This window comes from Prionailurus viverrinus, chromosome C1 (genome assembly GCF_022837055.1).
Source record: "Prionailurus viverrinus isolate Anna chromosome C1, UM_Priviv_1.0, whole genome shotgun sequence".
Taxonomy (NCBI): Eukaryota; Metazoa; Chordata; class Mammalia; order Carnivora; family Felidae; genus Prionailurus; species Prionailurus viverrinus.
Window position 1 is genome coordinate 155,317,462 of NC_062568.1, and position 24,716 is coordinate 155,342,177.

The 24,716-nt window shown below is 35.8% G+C and overlaps 1 protein-coding gene across 1 annotated transcript in view; it reads left to right on the forward strand.

The window, feature by feature from the left end:
* The window catches only part of NEGR1 (neuronal growth regulator 1), an 840,514-nt gene extending 830,773 nt beyond the window's left edge, over nucleotides 1-9,741 (forward strand). The window contains exon 7 of the mRNA XM_047873637.1: nucleotides 5,891-9,741. Coding sequence (XP_047729593.1) covers nucleotides 5,891-6,015 — 125 coding nt within the window. The 3' untranslated portion in view covers nucleotides 6,016-9,741. The remainder of the gene's footprint in view (nucleotides 1-5,890) is intronic.
* Nucleotides 9,742-24,716: the final 14,975 nt, after the last annotated feature.

Here is a 24,716-nt window from a genome sequence, read left to right on the forward strand (position 1 = left end):
AAATTCATAGGGAGATTCAGGGGGCCTCATGGAGTAAAAGGTATTTTAGGTATCTAAGGATGAGTAGGACTTTTAAGGTAGGGGGAGAAGGGGACAGGAAGGAAGACCATTTAAACTTAATGATATGGCATATGCAAATGACAAGAAATGAAAATACTCTGTGTGTTCAGAAAATGGTTCGTGTGACTGGAGCTAGGAGTATATACGAGTCTGGATAAGTTGACTAGAACCAGGTAACAGAGGTCCCTGAATGCTGAGCTACAGAGTTTTGGCTTTCCTCAGGAGGCAGTGGAGACCCCTGATGGTCTGGGATTAACATAGACCTCTACTCTTGCCTCCACTAGTATCATCTATTTTCCACACAATAGCCAAGCGATTATTTAAAAATGTCAGCTAGCCTCCTCTGCTCAAAACTCTCATGTGGATTCCCATATCACTCAGAATGAAATCAAAATTCTCAGCGTAGCCCAACTACACCTCTGATCATATGCCCTAGCCCTCCTAATTTTATTTAGGATGAGTAGCAGTTTAATATTCACAGGAAACTAAAAACATGGCAGAGAATATACAACAGATCTGACCATGTCAGAGACACCACTAGATGTCTCCTAACTAAAAAATTCAGGACTCTATTTGGGGGACATGGGTTTATCTACACTTCCTGTTGTTTGCTGCAAAACGATAGTGCTAGAAAGTTGGATGGATGCTCCTCCCCCTTATAATCAGCCTCATGATCTATCTTCTGCTCAAATGCTGAAGAGAGGTATTCTGACTCTGTACAGGTCTTAGACAGTAATAAGTCTAAAAGTAGGGAGAGAAGAAAGGCAGTTAAACACAAATGATGAAAGACAATATTCTTCTGAAAAAAGAAGTCAAGATCTTGTGTTCCTTTATGTGCTTATGGTAAAAGGATGGGAAATAGATACAAACCTTATCATCATTCAACAAATATTTATTGAACACCTACTAAATATCAGACTCTGTTCTGTACCAATGAAAAAAATTACATATAATAAATCTTGGCTTGAAGACATTCTTAGTCTAATGGGGAAAGATAGATATGTAAGTATGATATCAAATATGATGTCAAATTGATTTGGCATGTGGGACTTTATAAAAACTTTACTCTTTCTGTTTTTATTATTTTTTTTTAATTTTATTTATTTTTGAGAGAGAGAGAGAGAGAGAGAGCACATGAGCTGCGGGGTGGGGCAGAGAGAAAGAAGGAGACACAGAATCCAAAGCAGGTTCCAGGCTCTGAGCTGTCAGCACAGAACCTGACACCAGGCTTGAACTCACGAGCCATGAGATCATGACCTGAGCCAAAGTGGGGCATTTAACAGACTGAGCCACCCAGGCACCCCAAACTTTCCTCTTTTTAAAGCATATGATATTTGAACTGACTCTTCAAGCTGATTTCTAATAGTGAAGCTATTTTCTTTAATTTCTTAACATTTTCTATAATTTCTCAAGTAGATGATTGATATTTAACATGCCAAACAAATCTAATTGGCCCCAATAATACTGAGACTCCTAACTTTAGTACCATTAGCCTAGTACTCTGAATCACTCAACAAGTCACACATACACACACACACACACACAAATACATAATAAATAGTTAATGGGACTAAGGTTATACAATAATAGGATACCCCAAGTAAAAGGACTATATGCCACCATTTTTAAAAGTGAGATACACTAACACGTGCATATCATTGCATTTTGTAAAAAAAACACTGTATTTGTATCTGCTCAGACTACTTACCTGCCATGACTCCTTGTGGAGCCTTCCCATGTTTGTTTATTATCCTTATAAGTATGTATATCCTAATGTTCTATATGTGCCTTTTTATTTATACCTCCAACTATAATAAAACTTTTCCTAAGAGAGGAGATTGAGTTTTATTTGCCTTTGCCTGTGTTCAATACCTAGCACATGAAAGATGCTCAATATATACTTAAGGGGTACAAATTATGTACATGACTTAGCATTAGGTATGTAATCAAAAATTCCCTTGACTTTACTCTTTGTTTTTTGGCTTACTGATTATCAATAGCTAGTCTACAGTCCATTTCCTGTAATAATTGCAGGCTAATGATGCAGCAAAAGGCTCCTCCTTTATTTTAGGACTAATAGAAGGACTAATAGGACAACTAAAGAGTACAATGGAAAAATACATACTCTGTTATAATATTTAATTTTAAATATATCATTGACATACTTTTTTCATGTCTAAGGCAGTAGGAGGCTGAGTGGAAGATAAAGGCACACTGGGGGGAAAGATAGGGTATATGGAATTAAGCAGCAAAAGGACCATCCTATCTTATTAGCTATTGTATTCCCAGTGCCCGGTACCTAATCCAATAAATTTGGGCTGAATGAATGAAAGATGATATATTGTAGATTCTCTGGCCTATAAGCAAGTGGCTTCTTCAGAAGAGATTCCGTTTTGTAGGAGAGAACTACTCCTTTTAATTCCGGCCCATTCATTTATTAAATTGAATCATTCATTCAAAAGACATCTCTTCAGCATCTACTTTGCCACTCTCTGTACATGGAAACAAAAAGATAAATAAAACATGACCTAGGAGAGTTCACAGTCTGGTTAGAAAAATAGATATGTATGTGAACATTGACAATGTAGTATGATAGCTGTATAAAAAGGGATATTATGGTGGCATGATGGCACAGTAAGGTAATCTGTTCAGCGTGTTGGTAAAGGAGAGGGGATTCAGGAAAGATTGCTCCCAAAATGCACTTTAAAGGATGGATAAGGAGTTTTCAGGATTCTTTCTACTTTACCCCCTTGATGTACTATTTAATTTGTCGTGACAATAAAAATTTTATCGGGGCGCCTGGGTGGCGCAGTCGGTTAAGCGTCCGACTTCAGCCAGGTCACGATCTCGCGGTCCGGGAGTTCGAGCCCCGCGTCAGGCTCTGGGCTGACAGCTCAGAGCCTGGAGCCTGTTTCCGATTCTGTGTCTCCCTCTCTCTCTGCCCCTCCCCCGTTCATGCTCTGTCTCTCTCTGTCCCAAAAATAAATAAACGTTGAAAAAAAAAAAAAAATTTAAAAAAAAAAAAAAAAAAAAAAAAAAAAAAAAAAAATTTTATCTTTGTTTTGTATGCTTGGCTTTTAAGATCTATTTCTTATTTATGAAATCATTTTATATGCTTTGCTTATTATTAGTCCTTTACTATAATACCGGTTTTATTGCACTTGAGATTCTTTAAAAACAACAGCAAAATAACTCTTAAATAGCTGTCATTGAGAAGGTAACAGACCAATTAAATATTTATTTATGTTTTAAAAAACAAAACACCTTTCCAGGTCTTGAACAAGAGGAAATAATTTAAGGAATTTCATGGTTTTAAATTAGACTTCTTATATATCAAAACTTCAAAAGCTATGTGCTCAACAATAGGCTTATTTTCTTCATCATCTTCTCATTTTTTTTAAAACTCACTTATGATGCAAATAGAAGCATTAAATAGTGGATTTTGCTCCATGTTTACTAAAGAGGAGTAATCTTAGACCTTGAACTTTATTCACCTGGAATCAACAATTGTACTGTCAAGAAAACTTCCCCCTGCAAAGGTCAATGCAGCTCTCATCCCCTTTTAATTTCTTAGAGATACAAACAAAACAATTTATTCTTCTTGTAATATGGAAATATAGTCACTGGTGAAAGCTCTATTAAAAACAACCTGCTGTTAATTCAAACTCATTGTGACTAAAACTGCTTCTGGATTTGAGTTATGGTTTTGGGGATGAAATAGTATATTTTTTTATTACATGGTTCACTTTCTACTAGGAAACATTGCTTGAAATCCGGGTTTCATTAAGAGAGGGTAGTTAAAAGTATGTTGGTAGGGTTTTTTATTATTACTATTATTTTTATTATGACAAATGAGGATCGGTCTCAAGCAAAGCTGAGCATGCCTACAACATTCCATTTCTGGAACACAGTATAATTCACATTCAAAGAGGCTACAGTTCTCTTGTGAAATGCAGTGAAATTCATTCAGTAGACTCCCACCATATTCTAAGCTTCAGTGACTCTCTAGGTGAAATCTCTCAGTGAGAATTCAACATGACTGTTAGCCAAGTACTACATAAGCTTCTCTGAGTATGAAACTGTGATCTTTCCAATGTATAAAAGTAATCACACGATTCAACAGCTCCAAATTCTTTAAAATCTCCATCACTATAAAAAAACTAAATCGGGGCGCCTGGGTGGCATAGTTGGTTAAGTATCTGACTCTTGATCTCGGCTCAGGTCATGACCTTGCAGTTTGTGAGTTCAAGGCCCACATCAGGCTGTGCTGATGGCGCAGAGGCTGCTTGGGATCTGTCTCTCCTCTCTCTCTCTCCTTCTCTCTGCCCCTTCCCCACTTGTGCATTCTCTCTCTCTCTCTCTCTCTCTCTCTCTTTCTCCCTCCCTCAAAATAAATAAATAAACTTAAAAAAAAAAACCTGTTATTTTTCTTATAGTTAAGGTTATACTCTATCTGCCTAGAGTTCCAGTTTCAATTCCCTCTACTCCAAGCCTCAAACTTCATGGTCCAGCAAGACTAATCTACTAGAATATATGTCCTGCTCTCCCCTTTACTCATACCTTTGAATAAATTGTTTCCTCTACCCAAATGACTGTCCCCTTTGGTAAAACTCTGTTAAATCATCCCTCCCTTGCCTGGGAAGATTTAGATACAAAATTTTCTGTGTTGCTCCAGTGTATACATGCAAATCTAATATTCCTTGGAATATATTATGATTGTTTGAATTTTTTTTCACCTATCCCCCCCCCAAAAAATTTTTCCAGCTTTTAGTACAAGTATTTGACCAATAAAAAAGATCCACAAAAAAAAAAAAAATATATATATATATATAGTATCATTTATATGTGAAATCTAAAAAGCTAAACTTGTAAAAACAGAGCAGAATGGTGACCAGAGGCTGGGGTAGGGGAATCGGGGATATGTTGTCTAAAGGTACATACAGACTTAGAACTAGTAGATAAATGGACTCCTGGAGAACTAATGCACAGCATAGTGATTATAGACAACATTACTGTATTATAATCTTCAAAGTTGCTAAGAGACTAGATTTTAATTGTTTCCATTACAAAAGAGAAATGATAATTATGTGATATGATAGAGTTGTTAGCTGATGCTGTGGTGGTGATCATATTGCAATTCATAAATGTATCAAATCAACACTGTTGTGCACCTTAAACTTACACAATGCCAATTATAGATATCAATAAAAATAAGTGTTAAAAAAATATATGCATGGGGCACCTGGGTGGTTCAGTCAGTTGAGCGTTCCACTTCGGCTCGGGTCATGATCTCAACAGTTTGTGAGTTTGAGCCTCGCGTCAGACTCTGTGCTGACAGCTCAGAGCCTGGAGCCTGCTTTGGATTCTGTGTCTCCCTGTCTCTTGGCTCCTCCCCTGCTCTCTCTCTGTCTCTCAATAGTAAATAAATGCTAAAAAAAATAAATATATATATATGCATGAACTACATATTATCCACCAATACAAATATTTACAGTACAAAAAAAGGAATAATAATGCTAGCCACTGTTTATTAAGTACTTAGCCTGTGTCCAGCCCAGTGCGATGTGCTGTATGTTCTTCATCTCCAATTCTCACGGCAGCCCTGCCAGGTGGATTATATTATTTGTCTCTTGCCCTTGAGAAAACTCAAGCTCAGAGAAGTTAGTTGCATAGGCCACACGTTGTCATATAGCAGAACCAGATGTGAACTTAAGTCTATCTACTCCAATGCCAGTGCTCTCCCCAGTACACCCAGCTGCCTTTTGATTATTGTTAAGATCCTAAAAGACACAAATTAGATTTTGATTTAATCTTTTCCATTTCTTTCCAGCTCCAAGTACAGCCCAGTATGGAATTACCGGGAGCGCTGACGTTCTTTTCTCCTGCTGGTACCTTGTGTTGACACTGTCCTCTTTCACCAGCATATTCTACCTGAAGAATGCCATTCTACAATAAATTTAAAGACCCATAAAAGGCTTTTAAGGATTCTCTGAAAGTGCTGATGGCTGGATCCAATCTGGTACAGTTTGTTAAAAGCAGCGTGGGATATAATCAGCAGTGCTTACATGGGGATGATCGCCTTCTGTAGAATTGCTCATTATGTAAATACTTTAATTCTACTCTTTTTTTGATTAGCTACATTACCTTGTGAAGCAGTACACATTGTCCTTTTTTTAAGACGTGAAAGCTCTGAAATTACTTTTAGAGGATATTAATTGTGATTTCATGTTTGTAATCTACAACTTTTCAAAAGCATTCAGTCATGGTCTGCTAGGTTGCAGGCTGTAGTTTACAAAAACGAATATTGCAGTGACTATGTGATTCTTTAAGGCTGCAATACAAGCATTCATTTCCCTGTTTCAATAGGAGTCAATCCACATTGACAAAGATGCATTTTTTTTTTCCTTTTTTGATAAAAAAGCAAATAATATTGCCTTCGGATCATTTCTTCAAAATATAACTAACACATATCTAGATTTTTCTGCTCGCATGATATTCAGGTTTCAGGAATGAGCCTTGTAATATAACTGGCTGTGCAGCTCTGCTTCTCTTCCCTGTAAGTTCAGCATGGGTGTGCCTTCATAAAATAATAATTTGCTCTTTGTCTCCACCTAATAAAAATGTTTTGCCACATCCTATAATTTGAAAGCAAAAATAAACCATAATGATAAAGCTAAACTATATCTTATCTCTAAAGAATGAAGGAGCTGTGAGACTGTGAAAATCTCTTCCCTCCTTGCCAGTGGGGTGTGAGAATTTTGCCCCACCTAAACTCAGTTTTGCGATGAAAAACAATTTCATTAACGTAGTACAGGTCAATCTATTACCGTGTGAATCCTTTGGTTACAGTTGAATGTTGAATCCACTCTGAGAAATAATTCCCTTTAAAATGACAGCAAAGTCCATCCAAGGGATTGCTCAGCAATACAGCATCTTTTCCTTTCACTACTCCAAGCCAAAATCTTTAAGATGGTTGTCAGAAAGAACACAAAGTCCGATCACCTAACATGACGTGAGTTGGTGAACACGGCAAAGTCATTTGGTTCTGTGGCAGGTAAGTTGGTGTGATAGATAAGTGCTCCCGCACCCGGGCATTTCGCACATCTTCCACCTGAAAACATCACTCAGCTGAGAGCTTGGAATGCATGTTATATAAAAGAAAATGTTCCAAAATATATAATAACAAGTATTCCATGCTGGCATGCAGCAGATCAATCCCTGAAATAACTAGTTCTGCAATAAAATCTTTCTCTGTAGCAATGTCAGTTCAAAAACATAAGGTCAAAACACAAACAATGACAAAATGATCATGCTTTATGTCTTCTTACATGATATGTGTAAGACATGATCAAATGAAGACAAGACACCCGTTTTTAGAATATCTTAAGATATATTAGTTATTAAGTTATCATGAATAGTTCATTGTTTCCACCATAAAGAATGAAAACTACATTTTTTAAGGAAAATGGTGTTGTTTTAAGGAGTATTATATTACAAGAGTATTTCCATGGTTTTACTCTTTACTAAAGAAAGACCATAACCTTGAAAGCCATTTTACAAGTTTGATGAACTTACCAATTTCACTACATAGGGGGATTTCTGCAAATAGTCTCCTTTTGCAAGTCATATTAACAATTAAAAAAAACTCACTAATAGTTAGATATGAGATATTTCATGGAGGTTGTACATACTTAACATACCTAATATTTTGCCCTGAAATAAATGGCTTGAAAATCATGATTTTTTTTTGAGTAAAGCTTAGCCCCGAAGTACGCCATAAATCTATTTTAATTAGAAAAATGAATCCTACATGAGGAGGCATAAATATACAGTGTTTCCACAAAATGGCAATAATATGGCATTGTGCTATTAAATTTACTCACTGTAATTATTCATTACATTATTTTGACTGATGTATTAAAAACTTTTTTAACACACATGGCATTTTAATTTTGATTATTATTTATTTGCTTTTTAAAAATATTCTTTGTGAAATTGGTGAGTAAACTACAATTTTTTTTTTGTATTGCAGCTTTAAAGTGGCACACTCCATAAAAATCTACTTACTAGAAATAGTGGTGCTACCACAAAAGTGTTAACCATCAGTACCATTGTTTGGGAGAAAGAAACAGATCAAGAATGCATATTATACAGTGACCGCTTTCCTAGAGTTAAAAATACCTCCTCTTTGTAAGGTTTGTAGGGTAAATGTGAGGTAAATCGAGGTATAAACTATGGACGAACCAAATAATTAGTTCAAAGTGTTGTCATGATTCCGAATTTGTGGAGTCTGGTGTTTTTCCCATAGAATGTGACAGAAGTACAGTCATAGCTCAGTAGCTATATGTATTTGCCTTTATGTTAGAAGAGAATTTCTTGAGTGACATTTTAAATAGAGGAGGTATTCACTATGTTTTTCTGTATCACAGCAGCATTCCTAGTCTTTAGGCCCCTGAACAGAGTGAAACCATGAGTATTTATGAGTTCAATATTGTTCAAATAAGGCTACAGTATTTGCTTTTTTGTGTGAATGTATTGCATATAATGTTCAAGTAGATGATTTTACATTTATAGACATATGAAATGTCTGATTACTCCATTTTATCAGTCCTGACTGTACAAGATTGTTGCAATTTCAGAATAGCGGTTTTATGAAATTGATTTATCTTTTGATCTATAACAATTTTGCTAGCTATTCATTTCAGCGTTATATTTCCACAAGTTACATTTGTGGGACTCCTTTTGTTGCCCCTAAAGTTTTTGGTTTTTTTAAGGAAAGAAAAATAAAGAGCAGTTGAGAAAGAGACTGCAAAGAAAAGAGTGGAGGTAAGGAGAGAGGGAAGAAAAAAAAGGAGGAAGGAAGGAGGAAATGAAGGAAGGAAGGGAGAAAATAAGGGAGAGAGGGAAGAAGAATATTAGGGTAGTTGACTTAATTCATTTGCATTTTTGGTTTAACTGCAAGTGCTGTAATTATGTTTTACAATGATCCCATTCGAAACATAAGTCCTGTGACACCATTAAGTTTCTATTATGCAGCAATTATATAATGAAAAGTACTGCCCAAATTATAGGATTGTGTTTTTTTGGAAACACTAAAAGATTCGAAAGAGAATGTCAAACTTAAAACCACTTTTGGGGGTGTTTAAAACTTAACTGAAAAATTAATGCTTCATCATAACATTTAAGCTATATCTAGAAAGTAGACTGGAGAACTGAGAAAATTACCCAGGTAATTCAGGACAAAAAAAAAAAACACAACTATATATATATATATATATATATATATATATACCCCAATGTGTGAACTCAGAGAAGTCTGAGAAATTTATCAAAGCCAATCATCTATATTGATCAAATTTACTGAGTAATTGTTAATTTATCCATTGTACTTAGCTTTGTGACAGCCAAAAGTTACCTATTTAATCTTTTCAATAAAAATTGTTTTTTGAAATTCAGAAATGATTTAAAAAGAGGTCAGGTTTTTAACTATTTATTGAAGTATGTGGATGTACAGTATTTCAATAGATATGAATATGAATAAATGGTATGCCTTAAGATCCTTTGAATATGTATTTACTTTAAAGACTGGAAAAAGCCCTTCCTGTCTTTTAGTAAAACATCCATATTTCATAATCTGATGTAAAATATGTTGTACTGTTTCCAATAGGTGAATATAAAGTCAGTTTATCAATTAAAATACGTATTTGACTCATTTAAAACTCTATTCGTTTAAGAGAAAAAAGGAAGAAATAATAATTTAACATATTTCTGCTATTCCCTTCTTTATTTTCTGCTGCATTCACTGTACCATAGTCACATCTTTCAGGAACTCCAAAGCAATACAGGGTGAAAACATTAGATGCTACAATTTCAAAGGGCTGCACGTATAGCCTTTCTTTCTGTTGCTGAATCCCAAAAGGTTTTGCAAGTTGAACTACATCTAGCCTAAAGAAGCAACTTTCCAGAGAGATTTTATTATTTATTATTTAGAACTTTCACCTGCCGAAATGCAGCAAAGTTAGAAACAGAGACTGCTGATAAAATCTTATTAGTTTTATAAGCCAAGAATCCCAAAACTCAAATACCTACAGGAGTCAGGCATATAGTATAATTTCATAAACAGCCAGGTATAAAACAGGGAGTATATATTCCACCTCAAGGCATGCACATACAATTTCCTTAAAACACCTTGTTTTCCAAACAGAACACAATTTGGCTGAGAGCCCTTCGTTTGTGGCTGCTATACTATCCAAATGAGAGACATCCCAGATGAGTGGTTTAAGCCCTGTTCTCCACATCCATCCAAATAAAAAGGAATCAAATAAAAAGGAACAGTATGGTAGATAAACAAAACAACAAACCATGAAAAAGATCCATGCTTGGAGTAATAAGCTCTTTTGAAATGTGGGTGTCATTGCTATTCTGGGAAAACTATATCTACCCCCCCCCAATAAAAACACATTAATAAACATCTGATTTTCCCACTGGTTCATCACTTCTCCCTGTGTAATTTCTATCCTGCACTTAATTACATGGAAACAGAAGCATCAAGTCTCAGACCTTGAAAGGTAGCATGTGAAGCAGAGCTACTTTGTCTCTGAACATGATGGGCCAAAATACTTCAAAACGACATCCAGGTATTTGGAAAATAATCACTTGCTTCATCCTGGTAGGCAGAAATTTAAGAATTTTAAGAGGAAATTTTCTAAGAACAATTCATTCATGATAATGGAGTCTGATCCAACCACCAGAGAATCGATGTACTCTTTCTGAACTTCCCAAGAAGCATACACCGTCACGTTCACACGCACTTCTAATAATTCTAAATTCACTGAAAATACTTAAGAATTGACATCTCTAGTGGAAGGAATAAAATTGGCAAATGAATCACATAAATACTTCCAGTCTTCCTGGAGAGGAAAAAGGAGAAAGGTTTTTAGTTTTCTCACTAAAATCTCCACCCACAATCATCCTAAAGTTAGCATAACTCACCCAATGCTTCAATCTAAGAAATGCACTCCATCTCAGAGACAGCTAGAATTACTAGTGGCAGCTAGAATTACTCCTGAAAGGTCACGACAATCTCTACCATGCATTTTACAATGGCAAAGCACTTTAGCAGACATTGCTACTTTGACTTTCACAATACTTTCAAATGTTATTGTCATGCATTGATGATGAAAACAAGATTCAGAAATCTTAAATCACTTGAAGATTACGCTTCTACTAAGTGGCAGATTTGAATCAAATAAGCTGTGCAACATAGTCCCAAGTTGTTTCTATTTCCATTAATTTTCTTAGGAAGAAGAAAAGGAGGTGATCATACTACTAGCTTTGTAAACAACTATATGTATATCTATATTTATAAATAAGTAACTTTGTTTATACTTTTTTTTTCTTTAATGTCATCCCTTTATTTTCCAATGCTTCCAGTGTTTACATAATTTAAAGGCAAATCACAATTTGTATCTCATCGAAAACTTTTGGGTGTGGAACATAGAATGCAATTGCCTTTCACACATGAGCCTTTATTAACATTAGATCCATCACACCCATGGAGGATATAACATTTTGCAAAAGACATGTCAAATTTTGGATAATCCATTAAGATTGTTTCCCAGAATTCTTAGGAAAATGGAGGCCAAATATATATATACACATTTTTTAAAATGTAAAATAGAATACTGATTTTAATCTTGAATGATGTTGTTTGAGCCAGTTTAGATCAAAATACTAATTATATGCACATCTGTTGGTTACGGGGCAGTACAACAAAAAGGAGATGCTAATTTTACAAATTGAACTATATATAACATAAGGAATACATTTGTATTTTGTTAGCAAAATATAAACGTAATGCAAATCCTGTGGAGTTCAATCTAGTTGGGAAAAAAGCACGACTTTCAATGCACATATAAAATGAACACATTAATTATTAATGAGTCACTGAATAAGATGTTACAACCAGATAAAAGGACAATCCAAAAAACAGACACATTTATAGATCAAGAATATTGAAATTAATATGCTAATAGAAGCAAAACTGACTTCTTCCAGAGAAAGAAAGAGTAATTCAACTCATCCAATTGAATCTTTAACCAACAGAATTTATTTACGTGTCTACAGACAAGAAATATTTTGCCTTCGTATCACTTATCTACAACTTGTAAAATGCAAGTTCAAATGCAATGAAAGGTAGACTCCCACAGAATCAGAATCAGGTCATCTGGAAGGGTGTGCTGTAAATAATGCATGGGTTTCTCACTGCAACACAAATTTTTCCCTAAAATGCTGAGATGTAAAAATCTTTAAAACAGTTGAATTAAATGAATTGCTAATATTTCGAGGTTTGACAACATAATCTCCATTGTAATCACACACACACACACACACACACACACACACACACATATTATCTCTACATCTAATATCCTCTAATTGCTTATTTTCTTCCTATCCCCCAAGTCATTACCTAACAGCTTGGGACATAGAGAAGGTGAAGTAAACGATTAAACATAACAAGAACCACCTTGGTGCAAGAATCTACCTCGTTGAACAATGAATATATTTTCGATACTGTTAAAAGTAAAGTCATTTGTCATTTGGAAGGAGAGCATTTAATTCTTGGGATAACAGGAATTTTACATCAACAACAATAAGAAAAACAAAGTAACAGTTGAGATAGCAATATTTTATCAACCAAATACAATGATAATGGTGAAAACGTTGTAAGAAGCTATTGCAAGAGCTGAATGGTCTGCTTCCACTTAATGCTAATGAGCCTGCTCCTCGCACAAATTTTGGTTTGGTAGAAACTACAGGAGGTAGCATGGTTCATTAGGCTTTCAAAGCTTTAAAATGTTAAAGGGGGTGGTTTTCCTCCTGCAATTCAAGTGAATTGCTAAAAGCACTGGGATGTTCCTCAGTGGAACTTTGAATTTGCTAGTTTCTTCATTAATTTTGACCTTTTTTACATTCAAAAAAGTTAACTTTACACTAAACTACAGCAGACTTCTACCTCCTGCAGTTTTGAATTGTGCTTAAACAAGTACTCCAAGCACATGGAATTTCCTGAGAAAATTTGGGGACCGTATTTTTTTAAAGGGATTTATAAAATAGTCTTTGGAGACTATAATATGCTAATAGTAAAGAGCAAGGGTTTCTTCAGTGTTCTAAAGTACCTATCAGAACTCTTACATGGTTTTCTAAATAGATGTAGAGTGTGGTTGCTTTGAACTTGACATCTCCCTACCACTCATTTGACAAGTGACCTGGCAAAAATGTGGTCAATAGCTCATATATGACATACTCCTTAAGAAATTGTTGCCAGAGATTTGAACTGCTTCAAGCTCATGTCTTTCAAAATAGTTCACACACTCACATCCACAAACACAAAATCACATAGCTATCAGTCATCTGGAAAATAAGCCTGCAAGCCAGCCATGTGGTGTTCTGGATGATTCAAAAAGAAGAAATGACAACAGTGCAGCCAACAGTTTCTGTTTAAGTTTTATTTGCTAAGATTTTAGAATAAGTAACATCTTGTGTTTAATTAATCAGAAGATGGCACCTGCTTTAAATGCTGACATGGAGAAAAGCAGATTTTTTTTTAAAGATTTGGAATCAAATTTATTTCTGGGGATACATCTTTCCTGTGGACAGATAGATAACTAGTTTATGCTTTGGGAAGTCTTACTGTCTCATAACTTTAAATGTTGACAAGGAGAAAGACTTTTTTTTTAAATTTGGAAAAACATTTTTTTCCTAGAAATGGATATTTCTAGTTTATAGATAGACCAACTAGCATGTGTGTTCAGAAATTCCTATTCTCTCACAATTCAATGTTAACAATATATTAGAAAGATTCTATGGCTTAACATATGGCAAATGTAGGAGAGAAAATATTTCCTCTGTCAATCAAGGTTCTTCTAACTGAACCAAAAATTAAATTGACATGAGACAGATGAACAAAAGAATTAAAATTTAATTTTGGATGTACAGGGAATCCACAGAGACATGAAATTCCAAAGACAGTCAGGCAAAATGAGGTATTTAGGTCAAACTGGACTCAGGAGAAAGGGATGGAGGTCTGGGACTTTAAAGGGAAAGAAAGCAATTCATAGGAAGAATGGAGTTAAATGTTTGGTAAACAAATGTTTACTGGCCTTTCAGAAGCAAAGGAACTTAGACCTTGATCAAGTAAAGCCTTGCTAGGATCCTCCCAGTCAATCACACCTAGTTCATATTATAATGTAGTTATCTATGGTGGTAGCTCTCTGCCTGGAGCAAGTCCTCTATCTAAAATCTTTTAGAGGGAAGGTCAAGTTTCTTCCTGAGTCTTTTGTGCCTTGATCAGTTTGCCATAATCTGCATACCAAAGTGGCACATCTTGAGATGGCTAGCCCTTGGTCCCTACACAAATATATATTTTTTATCAAGTAACACAAGAATATAAACAGTGGTCTTCATTTTCTTTTTTGAGGTATATTCTCAAGATAGTTATCACTTCAAGAAGAATCTGCCATCTGTTGATTTCGGATATTTTACAAATCAAATTTAGTTTAGACTGACAAGACAGTTACCTTTGTCAGATAACTTGAAATGTTCATTTGGCATCCATCCATTCATTCATTCACTCATAGGAAAGTGTGATTAGGCAACCTTCAAACAGCCATCTAAAAGGAATTGTCTGGGACAGTTAATCTGGATGCTTAGATGACTATAACTAAAGAAGGCATCTGTTTCTTGAAGCCTTTCTCTAAGAAGTCAACCTGGCCTGGGGGCGCCTTGGTGGCAGAGTCAGTTAAGTATCTGACTTCGCTTAGGTATGATCTCACTTGGTTGATGAGTTCAAGCCCCGCTTCAGGCTCTGTGCTAACAGCTCAGAGCCTGGAGCCTCCTTCAGATTCTGTGTCTCTTCCTCTCTCTGCCCCTCCCATGCTCATGCTCTGTCTCTCTCTGTCTCTCAATAATAAATAAACATTTAAAAAAAATTTTTTTAAAAAAGAAGTCAACCTGGCCTTAAATCTGAAAAAAAAGGGAGAAGGAAAAGAAGAAAGAGAGGGGAGAGGAGAGGGAGGGAGGAGGGAAGAGGGGGTGAGAGAGAGATGAGAGAGAGACAGAGAGAGAGAGAGAGAGAGAGAGAGAGATTAACAGGAAAAAATAGTAGGAATATGTCGCCAGAGACTTCTGGTGTGTGTGTGTGTGTGTGTGTGTGTGTTTATTTCCTGCTACCTGGATCTACCATGAAATAGAAAAATCTCTGCAATGTGACTTCAACTTTTTCCATTTATAATTAGTAAATACAGTGATGTGAATAAAGGTTACTATTCTGTATTTTCCAAGTTGTCATTCCTCTTGTTTCTTTAAAAGTTTAATTTTTGTTCATCTAAAATTAGATTCTGAAAGTGGTATATCATGCCCTTTTCTCAAAAAAAAGACAATATTCCATTTCATCACATAACATAATAAAAGAGATAAAACTTCCATTGCTATGTGATAGTTAACAATGAATTCTCCCAGGCAATTGCTGAAATTGCTTAGGAAGAAAAGAAAATCTGAATTTGAATAGGTCATCATTTTATGAATATGCACAATAAAATAAAGACTCAGACCATCTGTGATTGTCAGGTATAAGCTTTTGGTGATATTTGCACACACACACACACACACACACATCCCAAAATCTTTGCGAATTTAACTCTTGATTTCAGGTTACCAGAAACATTGCAGAATGTTTTTCAAATACAAATAAAAATGTATTTTAAGGGGTCTCAGTGTTTCCTACATCTGTGATATCAGTATATTCATATGTCATACTCTATCAGTCTTGGTTGCAAACAGCAGAAACAGACTGGCTAACTTGAGCAGAAAAGGAATTCATTGGAAGAATCATGGGTAGCTTTCAGAATGATGGAAAATCTGGAAAACAGAATGACACCAAGACAGGAAATGCAACTGCAAATGCAGCCAACAGGCAATCAAGCACACCACTATGGTCATGCCACAGGTAAGGACACCACATCTATAGACATCTGTCACTTCTATTGGATCTCAGCTCTACTACTGCTACTGTAGGTAATATCGAACTGTTCCCATATCTGTTTCACTTGCTCAAGATCCAAAGTCCTGAGCAGTTGGCCAAACCTAAGTTTATATGCTCAAGAACTAAGCTGCCAGATGCAGGACAATCTACCCTGCCTGAGTTTTAGAAACAGGAGATAGGGTCCTTTCTTCTACTAAGATCTATTCACAGGAGACCTTTCCAAAGAGGTAGAGCATTCAGATACTATTTAACCAAGTGAAAATTGTCCATGACACATACCTGTAAGCAGGTAAGTTTGTAAAAAGTCACACATGGAAAGTCATTATACATTTGCTGTTATGCTAATTTAGTAAAGATTCTCGGGGGGTGCCTGGGTGGCTCAGTCTGTTAAGCATCCAACTTCAGCTCAGGTCATGATCTCACAGATCATGAATTCAAGCCCCGTGTCAGGCTCTGTGCTGACAGCTCAGAGCCTGGAGCCTGCTTCGGACTCCGTGTTTCCTTCTCTCTCTGCCCCTCCTCTGCTCATGTTCTTGTCTCTCTCTCTCTCTTTCAAAAATAAACATTAAAAAAAAGATTATCTATTTTAACTATAATCTGAGAAAATATTTCCATTACGCCTGCATATTTGGTGTAGGATCTTCTACATCAAAATTATTCAGCTGCTCATTAAAACAAATATAATGAACAATTCATCAGAATTATATTTTATTTGATGTAGTCTTGAAAAGTATAGTGAAGTTGCTATAAATTCTAAAGGTGATTTTCATAAGGCCTGGAATTCAATTTGGGAAGATAGATTTTAGATTGAGTAGATAGATGATAGATAGATAGATAGATAGACAGATAAAACATGTGCAAGCAATTTCTTTGCCTAAAGTTTCCTCTTTAAAAACAACAATCAAAAGAAACAAAAAGTCTCAGTCACAAAATATTTGTCTGATGTTATTTACAACAGAATTAACATATGAATTTGAACCTATACACTTTTTTCAGTGCGTAGTTCAAGTAAGGGGTATCTTAAAGATAGTTTGGCATCCATGACAATTATTTGTTTAAAGTGTAGAGAAGCATAAAAGATTTTATATACATATTTAATATCTTAGTCTTAATAGGCATTTTTCTTATACTCAAATTCAATGCCTCAAATAGGATCTTATGTGCGAGCAAGCTGTAAAAGAGCCCTATTAAAAATTAATATCAAAACTAATCATCCTTGGGAAAGCAGCTTCACAGAAGCACCCAGTATTCCAAATCAGATCAACTGTCTCTCTTTTAAATTGAAATTATAGTAATGTTAATTTGAGCACTCATAAACTCCAAGGACATGGAAATTTTCAAAAAGTCTGTGAACTGAATTCCAGATTTCTGTCCCACAGAAAAAAACTTTACCTAGATTCTGTTATATATAAAAGTATTAAATTCATCATTTGAATAATGTTATAATGAGAAAAAGAAACAATTTTGGTAATCTGAGGGGAAAAAGAAACAAAAAATATAAAAGCATAATAATTAGTTGAATGGCACATTCATGATTAATTATTTTGTAAGGCCTTTATTTCATAATAAAAGGGACAATGCACAACTACATTCCAAGAAGTAGGTGTCATTATTTCCTGAAAGTGCCAGGCTTTAGATCTTGGGAAAAGTGAATGAGGACTCTTATAGTCCTCAACACCCAATAAATCTCCTTTTTGTATTGCCCTACATAATTTAGACTAACTTAAAATAATATTCAGTCAGCACACACTTATTGAGTGCATACTTTTACCAAAACACTGTATTTTTATATAAAGTTGAGGGACTCCCAATGTAATGGGAGAGACAAACAGATAAATAAATGATTAAACACAAATTTTGCAAATGCTGCAACACAATACTACAACACAAATTTTGCAAATGCATTAATGAAATGTTCAGGAGCACAAAAAACACAGCAATGACCTGTATGAGGGAGGCAGAAAAGACTTCACAGAAAAGGTAACATTGAAGCTTGATCTCCCAACACGACAGTTTCATGCTAATTGTAAATTCCAATAAATATTTGATAAGTATGAGCTTGAGTCCTCATTTGGAGCAATGTATGTCAAAATACTGAAGTCTACTTTAATTTATGGCCACAACCTTATCACTTGTATCCATCAAATGCAAAGGGGATACTGCCTCCAACTATTTCTTTCCTCTGTCGAATCTATTCCCATCAGGTTTCTGTCCCCATGCTTTGCTATAACTGTGTCATCGATGATCTCCACATTCTAAATCCAAATACAATTTCTCAGTGCTCATTTTACTCAACCTGCTTAATGGATATCTTGCTCCATCTTGAAACGTTTTCAGTACTTGGCTTCCATGAGACCATATTTGCTTCATTTTTCTCCTATAATTCTAGCTATTCCTTTTCAGAGCCTTTGATGGTTCCTCCTTTTCTTCTAAATACCTAAACATAAGAGTGTAGTCCTCAGACTGTTTCTTTTGTCTTGCTACACTTAATCCCGAAGTGATATCATTCAATCTCTGAGTCCTAAGCAGTGTCTATGCTGCTCCATATCTGTATCACCAGCCCAAAAGGCTGCGGTGAACTCAAGGCATATACCCAAGCACATACTCAGTAGTTCCACTTGAAATATCCAGTAAGCATCCCAAGCTTAAATATGTTAAATCTGGTCTCTTCCTATTTCCCTCTAAACTAGCTCCTCCTGCTATCAGCCCCATCTCAGGAAATGGCAATTCCATTCTTTCAAGGCCAAAAGTTTTGCCTCTTCCCTTTCTCTGAGACTCCACATCTGGTCCCTTATTAAATCCTGTCAGCTCTAGCTGCAAAACACACCTAGACTGTGATGACTGTTCCCAATCATGGCCCTGGTCTGAGCCACATCATCTCCTGCCTGGATTTGTATAATAACCTTCAGAAGGCTCACCTGGATTCTAATCTGGGCTTCTTCACTCTGTTTTCAACACTGGAGCCACAGTAATTCTGTAAGATCGGCAGATCTCAATTTCTCCAGGTCACTCAGAGTGGAACCAAAATATTTTTTTTAAGTTTATTTACTTATTTTTGAGACAGACAGAGAGAGTGCAAGTGGAGAAACGGAAGAGAAAGAGGGACAGAGGATCCTAAGCGGGCTCTGCGCTGTCAGCAGAGAGCTCGATGCAAGGCTTGAATTCACAAACTGAACCATGAGATCGTGACCTGAGCGGAAGTCTGACACTTAACCAACTGAGCCAACCAAGTACCCCAGAACCAAAATTTTTGTTATGAATCATAAAGTCTTATGTCTCCCAGTATCTCATGATCTTTAAGTCATCATCCCCTACAACTCTTCCCTTGTATTTATTTGACTTTGATCTCACTAGCCTCTTTAGGGTTCCTCACACATGTCAGGCATGCTCGCATGTCAGGTATTCACCCCTGCTCTTCCTTCTGTTTGGAATAACTTTCCTGTGTACCAACACGGGTTAGACCATACCTTCCTTTAGGCTTCCTCAAGTGACACCATTTCAGTGAAATCTTACTCTTTCTAAAATTGTAGTTTCCATCCCAATTATAAGTATTCTTCTACTTCATTTTATTTTTCTCTTTAGCACTTGTCACTAGCACCGTGTAATTTACCCATTTATCTTTTCAGTATTCTGCCTTTCCCCTCAGACTACATGCCATGATGGCAGAGATTGTCATGTTTTGAACACTACTGTGTCTCTAATATTCAGAAACAGTGCCTGACACATCATAGATGCTCACTAAATATTTGTTAAGTAAATAAATGATCTACCACATAAGGATTCAGGACTACAAAAATCAGTACCAGCACTATTGGTTCACCTGTGTTCTGAGAAAGTTATTTAAAAAGAGTTGTGAATATGTATATTTCTTGCCAAATCAGAGGACCTTTTGAAGGGGAGCAGAAGGGGAGAAGGGGAGCAATACATCAAGGCATGGATCCTTATCCCAAAGTCTCTACTGATTTCTTTCCAGGACAGAATTCCAGCCAGAAAGTTAAGGTGGGGCAGTTTTGAAGCTGAAACTTAATGAATGCCATCATTCTTGCGATTTCTTTTCTATTTTCTCTAAAGACTTACCCAGTTTTAACCCTGGTCAAAGACTCATTTTGTTTGTCCTAATGTTTCTAACTGGAATTATTCATTCTGCTGAAGAATTTGTTAATATACAAATGGTCAACCTTGTGTGTAATATTGTAATTTTTGCAACCAAATGTTCTATTTCTTTCCAGAAACCCATACAAAATGTCTCCATTGGAATATTAGAAAATTAACTCTATTGGCTTCCCATGCCAATAACAGCAGTGTTATTGAAAACAGAATAGTTGTTTAGTTGTTGAGATGGTAACATAATCCAAAATTTTACCATTTCAAACACAATCTCAATTGAAATCAGCAATAAACTATGCTGGATTTCTTAATCTTAAAAAATGTTATTTTCAGTGGGACTTTTAAAAGCTGTCTATTTTTACTAGTATATATTTTTAGGCACCCTAACTTTTATGTAACAGATAAATGCTGAAATCTCAGTGACTTATCTCAGTTGAGATTTATTTCTCATTTATGCACTAACCAAGTAGCAGCATGGATGAGTGGGGATATTCTCCTTGCAGATAATCAAGACCCATGTTGATGAATCCTCTGCCATCTTTAAACATAGCTTCAATAGTCAACCCAGTCATTATGTATTTAATGGAAAGGCAAAAGAAGAGAAAGAGTAGGAACATGCAAGAAATTCTTATAGGCTAGACTTAGACATGGCATATATCATATCTATATTCCATCAACTAGCACTCAGACTTCCGGCTTTAACCTAAGTCAAGAAAAGCTGGAAAATGTGTGCCACGGAGAAAGAGGAAATGGATTTTTGTTAAATTTAGTTAGTCTCTCCTCATCTTCTCTTTTAGTCACTAAAAGTTTATATTCCTTTTCCTCCCATATACAGAACTCATTCTTCCACTCCCTCAAAGTTTTGCTCAGTCATTGCATCCAGCAAGAAGTCCAGTATCTTCTGGTCATGCAAAACCTCTCCATTAAGTCCAAATATGGCTCTTAAAAGTTGATAACCCTTGTGAATATAAAACAACATATTTCCATTCCCTACTTCCAAACCATACATAGAGCCAAGTACAAAGGTAGTGAAAAATAAGATAACCACAATAAAATCTTCCATTCAGAAAAGAAAAAAAGTGACAGTGGCAAGAATTTATGAAATTCTGCAGAGCAAATATTTTGAAGGGGCCCTACCCAGGAGGATTGGGACATTTCTTGATTAGACTCTGAGTTTAATTTTTTTGAACATCTCCCTTCTCTGGTTTTCTCCCCGGACCTTCCTGCACCCTATGGAAACTTATTTCTTGATCACTATCACCACACCTGAAGTTGCTGTGGGAGTTTCGGACTTCCTTTGGGGCTGTAGAAGATTTGGAAATCTGATTCTTATTTCAGTAAAAAAGCCATACTCTTAATCTGATCTTTGTCATGGACCCTTGGACCTCCAAAGCTACTTCAATTTTATTTCTTACTTTTAGAAGCACAGTGGCAGGCATCCACTTTTTCATCCCTTTCAACTCCCAAATTTCTGGACTTTCTTCACTCTTTTTGATTTCCTGAGCCAGGCCTCACAGTAGGACAACATCACTTCCATTCACAATCTGTGGGCCAGTGAAACCAGACATTAACCTGGTGGTACCACCCAACTTCAAGAAAAGCTTAGAAATGAAGTCTAGCTGTGGACATAATGCAGAAAGGAAAACCGGTTTGGTTAGTAGCTAGCCAATTTCTGTCATAACTATTAAGTCTGAAGGATTGTTATGATTTGGGGAGTGGATTTTTGTTTTAAGATTTCAAGATAGAGGGGAACCTAGGTGGCTCAGTTGGTTAAGTGTCCTGCTTCAGCTCAGGTCATGATCTCATGGTGTGTGAGTTTGAGCCCCGTGTTGGGCTCTGTGCTGTCAGTTCAGAGCCTGGAGCTTGCTTTGGATTCTGTGTCTCCCTCTCTCTCTGCCCCTCCCCCACTTATGCTCTGTCTCTCAAAAAATGAATAAATGTTAAAAAATTTAAAAAAAAAGATTTCAAGATAGAGATGGCAATGATGATGAGAAAGTCTCAGAACTTCTGTGAAATATATAATGGTTAGGAGAATACTATGTCCTGAGAACTTTTGCTCTAAAATTAATAACTTCATTTCCAAAAGTGAAAAATAACAAATAGTGTAATTTTGAAAAATTAAAAATTCATTCTGCCCTATTTTTTTTTTTGGCATAGGTGTAAAGTCCCTCCCCTTGAGCATGCTTCTTGTCCATCTTTCCCACTACACTCTTAGCTCATGAAAGGCAGTTTTCGCTGTTTTAGACCTACATCAATCTTGGTAAATGTTCCAGACTCAGGGAAATAGACGAGGATATAAATAAAGTTTTATGAATTTTTAAGAAATTAACTAATAATTCATAACATCACTGGGATCAACTACGTGCCCTTAATGAGATGTTTAGGCATTCGAAGAAACATGTTTCCTGTGACAATATGAGTTTTTCTTTGTTGAAATTCCAAAATTATTGAGTTAAATTATCTTTTTAATTTGTGTATGAATTTTTAGTGCATGGAATTTTTTTATGCAGAAGTTCCAGGAACAATCTGAGGATGAAGACAGAGTCTGCAGGGTGTTGGTGTCAATTTTATGATGGTCCAAGATAGGTTTTCCCATTTAAGCACCACAGATTGCAGCTCCTAGTAACCTTTAGCTGAAAGGGTGATTCAGGACAGGGATAAAATGTGAGCTTACTGGAGGCCCCACATACAAATAGTTTATTCCTTATGGCCGAAGATAGAGCCAGGAGCAGGAATCAAAATATTACAAGTCTGTCTCTACACTTCCTTGATGGAGCTTTCCCAGGACAAAAAAACAAGTAGAAAGATTTGTTCCTATATCTTTAAAGAATAACTTAGGGAATTTCCTCATTTTAACCTGTGATTATTGTTTTAACCTCTTCATTATTAGTTTTGATATATAATAGGTGACCTAACACAATGGCTTCATTGTGAGCCACTCTCAGGGTTATCATCACCTTGTTATGGACTGAGAGTTTGTGTCCCCCCCCACAAATTCATATGCTGAAATAGTGACACCCAATATTATGGTATTAAAAAGTGAGGCCTTTGGGAGGTGAAGGTCATGAGAGAGGAGCCCTCATGAATGAGATTAGTGCCCTATAACAGAGACCTCGCAGAACTCTGTTGGCTCTTTCAACGTGTGAGCACATAGCAAGAAGACTGCAGTCCATGAACCAGGAAGCAACTCTAAGCCCACCCTGAATCTGTCAGCACCTTGATGCTGGACTTCTGAGCTCGAGAAATGTGGGAAATAGGTGTTCTTTGTTTAAGTTATGAGTTTATGGCAATTGCCTCCATTGACTAAGATACATCCACAGGAGTTAGGCTTTTGTTTGTGGATGTTTCCTCAAGGTTTTCTTCTGGAATGTAAGAGGACCCACTTTGGTATTGATGTGAAGACACAAAACTTCTCACACTTCTGCCCTCATGGGAAGCATATATTTTATTTCTCAGTTACTCAGCCAATCATATTTTCTTTTGGTTTTCTCTGAATAACAAAAGACTCAGCATTCTTCATTATATATACTTACAAGTTCTACTAGAACCATTTCAGTAAATTTCTGTCACCACACTACAAATTGCATAAAATCTTAAATCATCAATTGAGATGACTAACAGTAATTTTCTGTGCTAAAATCTGAAAAGAAAAAGGAAAAAAAAGTGAAGAGTTTTATTTCCCTTTGACTAGCATGTAAAAACTGAAGTTAGGAGTTTTGTGTGTGTGTTTTTTTTCCTTCAAGTCATTGAAGCTCAGATTCTATCATCCATTTAATTTTATCCTCATTATGTATTTTATTTTCACAGGTTACCACAGACTTAATGATTCTAAATATATAGTTCTGACAGCTCAGGACATTTGCAATAAGCATTTTTTCTTCACCTTGATTATGACATAGAAAACCTTTAGAGAATTACACAAAGCCTATACTATTTATTCCATTTTTACTCCATCCTTCCAAATTAATGGTTTCTATTAATTACACAACAAAGACTGAAAAGGGAAAAAATGGAGAGTGCAGTGTTTTTTCATCTAAAGGTGCACTGCTGTAAGAGATGTTAAACAGTTGAGCCTGATTTTAATGAATTCTGAGATAGGTTTTAATTAGGGTTGACATATGAACTGAATAGTTCTACCGTACCCTATACATGAAGGGTTCTTTTTAAAACTAAAACCTAGAATTATTATATGCAATTAGTGTTTTAAGTGAAAAGATATGAATGGCACATTTTTGGTGCCAGGAGAATACTAATTCAGACCTCATTCCTCACCAGCCTCCAGCTCACACTGGCTGCCGTTTGCTAACTGTATTGCGTTTCACAGGAGACAACACTGAACCATCTAATCAGTAAACAAATGTACAAGAACAATGTATCTGTTGTTTTTCAGATGGTAATTTAAGTTCCAGTTAATTTAATTTCTAGATATACAGATTTTTGTATTTTGTGTAGTTCCTAAAAATATTCTACATGTGCCTACTGGCAAATCCAACTTAATCTAGAA